This window comes from Protopterus annectens, chromosome 7.part1 (genome assembly GCF_019279795.1).
Source record: "Protopterus annectens isolate FY-2018-M chromosome 7.part1, PAN1.0, whole genome shotgun sequence".
Lineage (NCBI taxonomy): Eukaryota > Metazoa > Chordata > Ceratodontiformes > Protopteridae > Protopterus > Protopterus annectens.
Window position 1 is genome coordinate 237,886,096 of NC_056740.1, and position 13,405 is coordinate 237,899,500.

The 13,405-nt window shown below is 40.8% G+C and overlaps 1 protein-coding gene across 1 annotated transcript in view; it reads right to left on the reverse strand.

Moving 5' to 3' along the window:
• Nucleotides 1-13,405, reverse strand: part of LRRK1 (leucine rich repeat kinase 1) — a 2,417,153-nt gene that overhangs the window by 1,088,921 nt on the left and 1,314,827 nt on the right. The window contains 1 exon segment of the mRNA XM_044078686.1: nt 8,885-9,022. Within this exon segment, the coding sequence (XP_043934621.1) occupies nt 8,885-9,022 (138 nt within the window).

The window sequence follows — 13,405 nt, forward strand, 5'->3', positions numbered from 1 at the left end:
GATGAAAGTTAACTGACAAAGAGCTATGGAGATATTAGGGCAGATATCAGAATTTCTGGAAAGGTAACCAAACAAGTAAATTTTTTAGATATTTGGCTGGAAATGTCTCCACAAGTATTTTTATACTCTGCATAGGTGTAGTAAGATATTCCCTAGTGTAGATGTGAGCCACTGGAGATGCCAGCAAGAATGCATTGGAACAAAGACACATAGTTTTTGGAGTCTAGACAAATTAAAGAAATTCCATTCAGTCCTACACACAATAATTGAATGAACACTGGGGAAGCCATATCCAAAGGATGAAGCAAATTACCTCTTCAGCCATAATAAAGAGAATCTCTGTGGAAAATCTCTGCAGGAATCAACAATTGTGGGGGGCACTCTTAGGATAACGGAAGAATTAAAAAAGCAGGAGACAGCAATATTAAAAGACAGTAGTACTAGATACCATAAAAGAAAGTGGCTGTCATGAGAAAAGATATTAAAAGAAAGAGCAGGAGAGGGAACTAGCAGCCTAATAATTTTAGCACTGACAGGCTACGACTCCTAGGGAAGTACACAAAATCATGGTAAGACAGCATTAAACCTTTCAGTACAGAGGAAAACATCAAGTGAAATCAGAACTATGCAGAAAGGGAACTTAGCTCAATGCTATGTACAAAATGGAGAAATGCCTAACATGTTTATATTAAATGCCTACAGACTGTAACCAAAGGTCTTGGGTTGCACCTGCTGTACTAGCGTTAGATTAAATTAATAAAGTTGAAAGAGAACTGGATCAAGTGCCAGAGGATTCAATACACCATGCATGAGGTATAATGGTTTGAACTAGCATTCAGGTTTCAAAAAAAGCTGTGTATTCAATAAAATTCTTTGGATTAAGGTAAAGCAAATAACTTATCAGTATGAATTATATATGAGTAAAAGAAGTCATTATAATAAAGCCTTTCTGGCATTTTAGTGCAGTTGATTAATGCTACTTGTTGGCTTACAACATTCATGCCTTAGTCCTCGATTTCATTCCGTCATCCCTATACGCTTTCTGTATGCTCTGAGCAACTCATATAATGAGACAATGACACTGCGAAAACAGACATTGATACTTAGGGGTATGTGGTGCAGAGGTAGTATTATTGCCTCACAGCAAAAGGTTCTCTGGTTAGATTCTTGGCTGGAGTGCCTTCTGTGTGAAGTCTGCATGTCCTCCCTGTGTTTGTGTGGGTTTCCTACGGATGGTTTGGTTTCTTTCCACATTTCACTAACATGCATCTGGAGCATTTCCCCCTGGGTCACCAATGAAAAATGGCTTTGTTCCAAGGCGGACTTTCCTGGTAAGAAAAATGTTAAATAAATAAATAACCGGATAAGTCAGTAAAATGCATATCCTAAAAAAGTCACAGTTTCTTACAGTACATTTAGCCTTCAAACAAAAAAGGCACTACTTGTGGTTATCATTACTTACTATTTTCAGATCTCTGCTGAAGGTGTTGTTTTTCCCCACCTCCCTAATTTCTCTGTGTCTTAAGTTGGTATAACTGGTTTTACATCCTGTGTGTTATCTGACTATCTCAAGGATTACTTGCATAAAATTAGACCCTATTAGTAACAGCCTGCATATCATTGCTGGAGCCTTCCTGTGTCCTGACAAAGTGCTCTTCAAACTATCTGGAGATATACAGAGCTAAGTATATTTTTTTGGCACTTCAGAGTTGTGTACTGTTAATTGCTGCTTGAATAATTGTATATCATTGCTGGCTGACTTCAGAGTTCTGCACTGTTATTTTTGCTTCACTGTATAGTTTTTCAGATCTCTGCAGAAGGTGTTGGTTTTCCCCACCTCCCCCTAGTTCTCTGTGTCTTACGTTGGTATAACTGGTTATACATCCTGTGTGTTATCTGACTATCTCAAGGATTACTTGCATAAAGGTAGACCCTCTTAGTAACAGCCTGCATATCATTGCTGGAGCCTTCCTGTGTCCTGACAGAGTACTCTTCAAACTATCTGGAGATATACAGAGCTAAGTATATTTTTCTGACACTTTAGAGTTGTGTACCATTAATTGTTGCTTGACTGATTTTATATCATTGCTGGTTGACTTCAGAGTTGTGCACTGTTATTTTTGCTTCACTGTATAGTTTTTCAGATCTCTGCTGAAGGAGTTGGTTTTCCCCACCTCCCCCTATTTCTCTGTGACTTAAGTTGGTACAACTGGTTTTACATCCTGTGTGTTATCTGTCTATCTCAAGGATTACTGGCATAAAATTTGACCCTCTTAGTAACAGCCTGCATATCATTGCTGGAGCCTTCCTGTGTCCTGACAAAGTGTTCTTCAAACTATCTGGAGATATACAGAGCTAAGAATATTTTTCTAGCACTTCAGAATTGTGTACTGTTAATTGTTGCTTGACTAATTTTATATCATTGCTGGGTGACTTCAAAGTGGTGCACTGTTATTTTTGCTTCACTGTATAGTTTTTCAGATCTTTGCTGAAGGTGTTGTTTTTCCCTACCTCCCCCTATTTCTCTGTGTCTTAAGTTGATATAACTGGTTTTACATCCTGTGTGTTATCTGAATATCTCGAGGATTACTTACATAAAATTAGACCCTGTTAGTAACAGCCTGCATATCATTGCTGGAGCCTTTCTGTGTCCTGCCAAAGTGCTCTTCAAACTATCTGTAGATATACAGAGCCAAGTATATTTTTCTGGCACTTCAGAGTTGTGTACTGTTAATTGTTGCTTAACTAATTTTATATCATTGCTGGCTGACTTCAGAGTTGTGCACTGTTATTTTTGCTTCACTGTATAGTTTTTCAGATGTCTGCTGAAGGTGTTGTTTTTCCCCACCTACTCCTATTTCTCTGTGTCTTAAGTTGGTATAACTGGTTTTATGTCCTGTGTGTTATCTGACTATCTCAAGGATTACTTGCATAAATGTAGACCCTCTTAGTAACAGCCTGCATATCATTGCTGGAGTCTTCCTGTGTCCTGACAGAGTGCTCTTCAAACTATCTGAAGATATACAGAGCTAAGTATATTTTTCTGGCACTTCAGAGTTATGTACTGTTAATTGTTGCTTGACTAATTTTATATCATTGCTGGGTGACTTCAAAGTTGTGCACTGTTATTTTTGCTTCACTGTATAGTTTTTCAGATCTCTGCTGAATGAGTTGGTTTTCCCCACCTCCCCCTATTTCTCTGTGTCTTAGGTTGGTATAACCGGTTTTACATCCTGTGTCATATCTGACTATCTCGAGGTTTACTGGCATAAAATTAGACCCTCTTAGTAACAGCCAGCATATCATTGCTGGAGCCTTCCTGTGTCCTAACAGAGTGCCTTCTAGCTTATCAGTGGGAGTTGTAAGCACTAGGTAACCTATCTACCACTTAAGGAGTGGTTCTATCCCAGAAAGTGTAGGTATTGGCCATTTGGGCAGTGTTTCCATCTCTCTCAACTTTCAGATTTAAAAGCCTGCATTTGCACTTGTTTCCCCCCTTTCCTGTAACTAGTTTAGTCCAGATACAGATTTTTAGTTTTAGCACTTGAATTTGCTTATTCGTGATCAGCACTTGTTTAGAACTTGTTGTAAGCACTAAATAACCTACTAATTACTACAGCACTCAACCTTCCTCATTACCTAGAAGAAAACAGTTTTGGTACTTACTTTCCTCACTTGCTTAGAGAAAAACATCTTTGTACTCACTTTCCTCACTTATCTAGAGGAAAATAGTTTTTTATTCAGGCATGTCTAAGGGTCAGCTCCCAGTGTTCTCTCCTGTCTATCTGATGAATCTGGGCATCTTGGGGCAATGTAGAAATTGCCCCATGTACACAGACAACCCTCTCCTCCTACCACTCAACACTACAATCTGTGAGATATGCACTTATCTAGCCAAACTGGAGGTAAAGCTATCTCCAACCAAGACTGAACTTGACAGTCAAGAGGAGAAGGTAAACACTTGCACCACGCCACACTCATCACATAGTCTCACTAAATCTACACACTAAAATCCATGCACAGAAACGCAAAAACATTCACAGAGGCTCTCAATAATAATCTGCTCAAACAACAGAGACCTCCAAAGCAGAAATGCAAGCAACCGCCATCCCCAACACAACCCAAATAACACAGAGCCCGCAGACTCAGTGTGCCACTCAACCACAGCCAATAAGGCAAAACAACGTACCCAACACACTAGTCATAGGTGACTCTATAGTCAGGCATACTGATGTCCAACTCACCAGGCTAAACAAGGAGGAGGTTACTGTCAGCTGCCTGTTGGGTTCTAGGATCCGCCACATAACCCTAGCCATGAGTAGCATTCTGCCATCACCCAGAATGATACCGCAGTACAAGGACAAAATGATTGACTTCAACAATTGGCTAAGCTTCTGGCATCTTTCTAAAGGGATCCAGTATCTGTCTGCCTGGGATGACATGGTCGACAGACCACGATGCTTTGCCAGAGATGGCCTGCACCTGTCACTCCCGGGATTCCGGATACTGGCTAATGTTCTTGCCGTACCTATAGTGCCTTTTTTAGGCAAGGTTCAAATGACAAATTCACCACCATAACTGGAACAGGAAAGCAGAAACTGAAGGTGATGCTACTCAGTGCTAGAAGTCTAAATCTCAAAATGCACTCACTTAAGGCCCTCCTTAAAATGGAGAACATTGATGCCTGTGCAGTGTCTGTGACCTGGCTCAAGGCTGCAGAGAGCAGCCCTGCGCTACCAGGCTATAACTCATACCACACTTTTCGGCCATGTAACCTGGGCCGGAACCCTAATGGTGGAGGTGTGTCCATATTCATTAAGGATATCCACACCTCCAGGCTAGTTGCTCAGCATAATGCAGCCAAGGTTATCCAAGTGCAACTCTGGGAAAAACTGCAATCCAAATTGTAGCTTGCTACAGATTCCCCACCATGCCCCAGGATTCCCACTCCCTTTTCTTGATGTACTGGAAAATATTAGGGTTCAACCAAACATCCTAATAATGGGTGATTTCAACTACCCCACCATTAACTGGGAAAACTACTCATGTACCAACTCCTTTGCACAAAGCTTTCTGGAATTCATAAACTCCAATGCCCTGGATCAGCTTATCCAGACCCCCACCAGGGGCAACATTATCCTAGATCTAAACATTAACAACATGAGTGACCCGTGTTCCACACCTGAAGTCAACACCTCATTGGCCGGATTCCACCATAAGCTAATTACCCTAGATATTCACATCCTGTCCCCACCTCCCATTAAGGAAACCACAGTAAAACATTTCTCCAAAGCCAACTTCATGCTTCTTAAGACAGAAGTGGTGAACTTCATGACACCCATGCAGATGGACAATATAGTTATCACTACTAAATCCTACACAATTGCACTTTATAAGTACTTACACAAGTGCATGGATCGTGCAATCCTACAAAAAAAAGGAAGTGAATCTGGTGGTCCCCTACCAAAAACAAACTGTACAACAGAAGGAAGAAACTGTTGCAAAAGAGAGTAAAATCCCATGAGTGGAGGAGCTCCCTGGTCAGCCTCAGTAAGAAGCTGCAATCCCTGATAAAATCCTCCAAAGCTAGTTATGAAAAGAAAATCGCCACTAATTCTAAAGACAACCACAAAGCATTCTATAGCTATGTCAAGAATCTCAATGGCAACACTCTGATCTGCTCTGAGTTACAGCACAATGGCACTAAATATACAGACCCAACTGATATTGCCAACATCCTAGCAGATAGGTTCAGTGCTAACTTTACCCCCCTCTCACCCCCTAAAAAGCCCATCTCTATACCGGAAGAATGCAAAGTTCCTGTAATCACGGCTGCACAGGTAAAAACCACACTCTCCAAAGTCAAGAACACAGCAGCCATAGGACCAGACAACATCCCAGGCTGCATTCTACATGAACTACAGAACGAACTGGCACCACACCTAAGTACTATTTTCAGTCATAGCCTCACCTCAGGCTTTGTGCCTGCTGAATGGCGTACAGCGATGGTTATCCCACTCCACAAGGGAGGAGCCACCACAGACCTCAGGAACTACCACCCCATTAGCCTGACGAGCCTGGTCTGCAAGGCCATGGAACGTATCATCACGGAACTTATAAACAAAGACATTGGTAATCTCCAAACTCTGGACCCCACCCAGTTCGGGTTTGTAAAAGGCAGATCATGTCTCCTAAACCTGATAGACTTCTTTGAAGCAGTCACCAAAGCCATAGACAAGGGTAAGGTGGTTCACACAGCCTATACAGATCTTGGCAAGACTTTCAACACCATCCCCCACTCTGGAATTATAGATAAACTCACTAAACTAGGTATAAATCCCTATGTCACAAGATGGGTTGCCAATTGGCTCACTGACAGAACCCACACTGTGAAAGTAGCAGACTCCAAATAAAACTTCAGACCAGTGACAAGTGGAGTACCACAGGGTTCAGTCCTGGGTCCTCTCCTGTTTGGCATCTACTTCTCTGAAGTACAGGCTAACACAAAAGGTCTTTGGCTAATGAAATTCGCAGATGACTGCAAACTAGGAGCCATAATCGAAACTCCTAACGATGTGGACATCCTACAAAAGGGCCTCACTGAGGCAGATGACTGGTGTCAAAGCCATGGCCTGAAGCTCAATGCCAAAAAGAGCACTGTCATTTCCTTTGGTAAAAACTCTGTACGCATGAACTACAACATAGGCGGTAGTATACTTAACACCGAAAGTGTGATATGAGACCTTGGGACACAGGTGGACAGTAGTCTCTCCTTTGATAATCACATCACCACAGCAGTCAGGAAATCCTTCTATGTGGCACACCTCATCAAAAAAAGGTTTCTCATCCAGAAAAAAAGAGGTCATTGTTACCCTCAGCTCATCACTCATTAGACCCATTATAGAGTACAATGCCCCTTTTGGTATGTACCTCACAAGACATCTACAATAACTGGAAAGGCCGAAGAAATACCTCACAAAGAGTATTACTGGCCTCAAACAAATGCCCTTAGCAGACCGTCTCAAAAAACTCCAGCTTTACTCCGTCGCATATCACCTACTCAGAGGTGATCTCTGCCTAACATACAAAGCTATGTCAAACCCAGAGCTGTTGGACATGCTCCACTTAAAGAAGTCCCAATCCCTCTGAGCTACATGCTCTAGGGACCTAAACCTTGTCACCACAATAAACAGAACATGCCGGAGGGACAGATTCCTGTCCCAGAGACTTCCCATACTTTGGAATAAACTACCTATCTATATCAAACAAAGCTCCTCATTAATACTCTTCAAGAAAAATCTTGATGATTGGATGGGAAATAGGAAATTCACCCCGGGGATCACTTCTGTGGCTCTGCTTGACAGTGGCACTGGAAAATAAGGGTGGCAAAAGCCAGGGTACCTTTTTGGCTGGGCTTGTATAGGCCCTAGGGCTGATAGCCTAGTACCTACCAATGAACCTATTACAGCCTCACTTATAAAAAGACTTAAAAGATGAACGTATATCCTATGCTGATGAGCAAAAGGATCACACTCTGATGAAAATTTTTACAGTTATGAAGAAAAATAGGCAGTGTGTCCTACTACAGTATAATTCCTTTCTGACTGTACCGAATAACCACAACTTATCAGACAGTGAAAAGAAGTGATGAAGCTGGACTTTTGTATCAGCCTCACAACTATAACCAGCCAGCTTCTGTAAGCAGCAGACTTGTTTCATCTACACAGGGACATGGAATAACTTGAAAGAAACAGTCTTAACCAGCAAAGACAGAAAAATTGGCAAACGCGATTATTACTATTGAATGTTACAGTAATGCCTTAAGAAGAAGTTATATGGTTGTTTTCTGTACCAAATGAATACTCAGAGGGAATTTGTGCTGGGCATATAATGCTCCATCTGACCCTAATTCCTTTGAAAATATTCGCCACGGAAATATTATGACTAAAGCCAGCACAGACAAAGACACCAGCTGTTACAAATTAAGAAAAAATATGTGAGAGATCTGTTATCCAATGGCTATCAAGCTTTGAAATAAAATAACATTTATAAATATTAAGCAGTTCACTTAGACTGTTGAAAAACCATTCTGATAAATACACGACTAATATAAAATACCAACTTGTTCATAGGTGTATACTAGGCTAATGACCACTCTGGAATTCATAAGCCTAGCCATGCATCCTAACTGTATCCCAAAAGGTTTTAAGCCTTAGAGGTTATTTTAAGGGATATACAGAAGCTAGCGTATGATTTACAGACTGCTGTTATCCATTAGAAATACAGGTGATAACCCTGGGTTGAATTTCTGATTTCCCACCCATAGATCCAGATTATTCTTAAATAGGGTTACAGCAGAACTCTTCTTCACAAGGATGGTAAGCATGTTCCCAAAGGAGAGGAATTCTCTGAGACACATATCTGTCCTTCCAACATGTCTTCTTTTATGTCACAAGCAAGGTTCAAGTCCCTAGATTGAGCAGTTCTGATGCTACTAGTTTTGTGGATGTGCAAAATGTCCATCAGACAGGGACCAAGGATGCCTTGTACTCCAGGCACAGACTGTCTCTCAACACTCTGCAGGAAACCAAGTTTAGAGGTAGGGCTTTGATGCAATCTGCATAGTATATGCTGTTTATTTAAACTGCACTTCACTGAGTACAAAAAGTGCATTTTGGTCACTATGATGCAACCTTATTGAAAATGTATGTCACAGTTATTCAAACAGTATTGTGTAATGCAATTAAAGATATTTTGTTTTTCATATCCAGTTCATTCAAATGTGTGGGCTATCAAACATGCATCAGTTGCCCCAAATTTATCATTTCTATTCCATGCACATACTCTAATATCAGCTTAAGATAAAAAAGTCTTCCATACTCACCTCCAGCTGAAATACTGTTTGGGGAACATCTTTAATTACGTTGTCAGAAACATCCACGTCTACCAGACTGGTTTTCCAGAAGACAGACAGGTTGTTTGGCAGAACTTCTAAAGCATTGTTAGATGCTTTAAAGTATTGCTTAAAGGGAGAAACAACATCAGAATAAAAAACAATAAGGTTTGTTATGAAATGCTTCAAAACTCAATATTAATGCAATTTTCAAAAGGGTATCGTCTCAGACAATCAAAAAATATATACAAGTGTGTCATCTGCTTATAGAAACTCAAGATTAATGCAATGTTTGAAAACAGAAAGCCTTGGAAAAATTAAGTCTATGCATTGTAGCTATCCATATGAGATTTACATAAACATTTTAGATGGCTAGGATGCTTGGAGCATCTGGCAATGTAAGGCTGGTATCATTACAAAACTTGAACTATTACTCAAGTGCAGAAGCGCAATCTACATTTATACCAACATCTCCGGTGATGGACAGTCCCACCAGAGATGATAGCTTTGCACTCCTAACGACCAGACACTGCACCAAAAGTAGAGTTTTATTAGAAAAATATATTAGTCTCATAAGGTACATAACAAAAGCTGAAAATGGAATGCAGAACCTCAGCAAGTCATCAAACGAAAGGAGGAGTGCAAAAAAATGGAGAAAAGAAAGACACAGCAGGCTAATAAGGACTCTAGGGCAGCTAACAAAGAGGCTAATAGAGGAACTGCAATAGCAAAGAAAAAGGCACATGAGGCATCCTGCACGCCTCTCAAAGTGACTTGGTATCAGGTTGCAAGGCAAAGACAGAGCGATGAAGATAGGCATCAGCACACCCATCAAAAGGGATGCCAACAACCTGCTCTCCAGTGCACAGGACTAAGGCAGATAGAAGGAATATTCCCCCTAAATCTGCTAGCCACATCAAATCCTCCTTTACTATTACATCGCTAAACAATACTCCTGTTGAAGTAGATGCCAACACAAAACTACCTGGCATCACCATAGACGACCAACTAAAATTTGATCTACATATTAACAATTGCATCGGGAAAACCCATCAGAAGCTAGGACTTCTGTACAGAAATAGCAGATTACTCACCGCTGAAGCTAAACATACTCTAACTCATGCCTATCTTCTTCCTTGTCTAACTTACTACTCCCAAACACTTACTAATCTAAACTCTTCTCTACTTTCCAAGCTAGAAACAACCTATCACAAGGTAGCCAGATTCACAGCTCAACACTCATATAAATCTCATCATTGTCTCTCCTTTAAAGTCCTAAACTGGCTTGAACTGCCTCACCTGCTACTCCAATCTCAGCTACAAATGATCCACTCCATTCTATATCAAACATATTTCTGCCCAGCTCTATCGTCTCTCATCTCACATTACTCTCCTACCAGACGAGAGCACAACCCAAGACTTATTAAATGTTTACAAACCAAAAACCAAAACTGGCAGCAACTTATATTGTTACCATCCCTTTACTGCATGGAACAAACTCCCTCTAGAAATCTGACAAACCCTAAACAATTCAAAATAGCCATCAAAGATTACTTTAAAAACACTGGACCTGCCTCTGCTCACACCCTCCCTGACCAAAATACTCCCTTCTTAGTTTCAAAGTAACCAACTTAGATCCTAACTCAACCCACTTTCCTTTACTATCAGTCTGACCCCTCTACTAAGCTGTATGCTGCCCAATAATGCTTTCATATGATATAACCTAACTATTGTAAAGATGATTGAATACCTAAATAATTCTTGTATTATACTTTTTTCTCTAATATTGAAATGTAATGATGGTTGTAAACCTAAAAAATTCTGGATTACTCTTTTTATCTAATATTGAATGTCTAATTCCTGTTGTTAAATTGTCCTACATTACATGCCTGGAACTTTTCTCCATGGCCCTCCACTGAAAAAGGGATTTGGCTCAGTTGGACACTCCCAGTCAACAAATGTAAAATAAATAAAAAATAATAAATAAATATTTTCAACAGCTTTTAAATGAAGAAAACCCCACGGATGGTGTACTGCCCCGGACACAGCCTACGATGAAAGAAGAGAAGCATACCCTAGAAGTAAGAAAAGCACCAACGAAAATGAATTTAGGGAAATCAAAGGGCTTAGATAAGGTCACAGCAGATATGATCTAGATGTTGAATGAGATGGGGAGAAACAGCAACTGTGGATACTCATATCAGTATGGAAAGAATGAAGTATCCCAGACGACTGGAATATAAGATTACTGGTGTCAGTGTATAAGAACAAAGGGGACATCCATAACTGTGGGCAGTACAAAGGTGTCAAACTCCTGATGGCAATTCTGGAGATGGTGACTGACAAATGAAGACACAGAATGGTAGAAAATATGATGGGAGATGAACAGCTTGGATTCAGATCAGGATGCAGCACAACCAACCGGATGTTTGCATTGAGACAGACAGTTGATAAGAAGCTAGAAATGAGGAGGGAGTCAAAATGGGCATTCCTAGACTTGGAGAAAACATATAACAAGGTCAAAAGAAAGCTAATTTAGGGAGTCCTGTGGTGATTCAAAGTCCTGGAAACATTGATAGCATTAATGCAAGCTATGTACAATGACCCAATGACTCAGGCAAGACTAGTGTTCGGCCTCACAGAGTGTTTTCCAGTGGGAGTAGGAATGGGTGTACATCAGGGTTGAGATCTGAGCCCACTGCTGCTTATACTGGTGATGGACTACATTCGCAAACAGGTCGGAGGGGACAGATAAACAAAGTTGCTGTATGCAAATGATGTGGTATTTCAGGAAGACTCCAAGCAAGAACTTCAAAGGACAGGTGAATAGCATACATAACTGAAGGCATACAAGATGAAACTGAGAACAAATAAGACAGTTGTAATAGCAGCAAATGTGAGAAATCAGAGGAGGAGGAGAACTGATACAAAAGGAAAAATAGTGGACCAAGATAATAGCTTCAAGCATCTGGGAGAGGTGGTTGGGGAGAAAGGAAGTTTGAATAAGGAGGTCAAAGCCAGAATCAAAGGGGCTGAAGCCAAATGGCACAGAGTATTAGGGATAGTATATGACAGAAGAATGCCAAAGAAGCTGAAAGGTAAGGTATACAACACAGTGGTGTGACCAGTACTACTGCATGGCATAGAAATCTGCATAAATCTTGGCATAAAAGCAGAGCAGTTGAGGAAACTAGAGGTGATGGTGATGGATAGGTGGTGGAAAGCACATGTGAGGCAGATGAAGAAATGAAGACATCAGAGCAGAAGCCAAAGTAGCTCCTAAGGTGGTCAGGGCAGATGTGCAGAAAAGCAGAAGACAATCTTCCAAAAGATGATCTGAGGCAGACAGGAATAAGATAAGAGGAAATGAGGTTGTCCAGCAATGAGGTGGACTGACTGCATGAGGGAAGACATGTGACAGTCAGGCATGACTGTTGAAAAGGTAGGAGACTGGCAATGAATCAAGAGAGATGCTAACAGATGATATGACACCCTGACCTCATGTAAACAAATTGGGAGAAAGGGGGGTTGATGATGATGTTAGTGATACATTAGCCTTCAAACTTCATCTAAGCCAAAGTAACTCACCCTTACTGTTATTACTTCCAGCCTATTGAATAGGAATCTCCACCAAAAATAAATAATTATGAGCATTAAAATCACAAGGAAGACCAGAGATTGATGATTTATATACCAGGTTCAGCCATTCTTTTCATTGCTTGCATATCTTTACTGTCACAACACATCCAAAGCACCCCTATCCCTACGTGGATCAGCAATTGCTTATTGTAGGACATATCATCAAACTTTGCGCAGGTGTAGGTGGTACTGACTTGAAAAACATACCAATGAGGATGCAGTTAAGTGTTTAAGGATTTTTAAAAAAATATAAAAAAAAAATTGGAACTTTAATTTCTGGCACTACTGATATAATGTCAGTGATAGACGGCCACACATATCTAGCAAGGGGGTTGCTGCCCCCCCATCTTTACTGGCTAACAGTGATAAGGAAGTGCCTATAACCCAAGTAACCAGAGTTTGATTATTGGCTTGGGCACCTGCTGTAGCTGGTAAAGGAAAAAGAAGAATGACAAAGAATTGCCTGTTTGACGCTTCCATGGAGGGAGGGTGTAGGGATATGCTGGGGGCACATAACTGATTCATGAGCACTAGTGAAGATAGCAGAACTGTGCAAGATCTGATGCTGCAATAGATGGGCAAGCAAAGAGAGATGTGCTACAACGTAGGTGGGTTTCATTTCCCACATGACATCACTTCAGCCTATGTAGACAGCATCAAACCACAAACCAATTGGCCACAATATGGCAGTCCAAACCTCTGATCTTTCCTCTGCTTGAAGCAGTGTTCATAGCTCTGTGGCCCTGGAGCATTCCCCTCCAGCAAGTCTAAACTCACCCAGTGAAGGGACATGCCTGGCTTACCCCCACATATGTAATGATGATGGGGAGACAATAAGTTATGTGAGATGCCAGGGATATGAAGCCAGTCTGT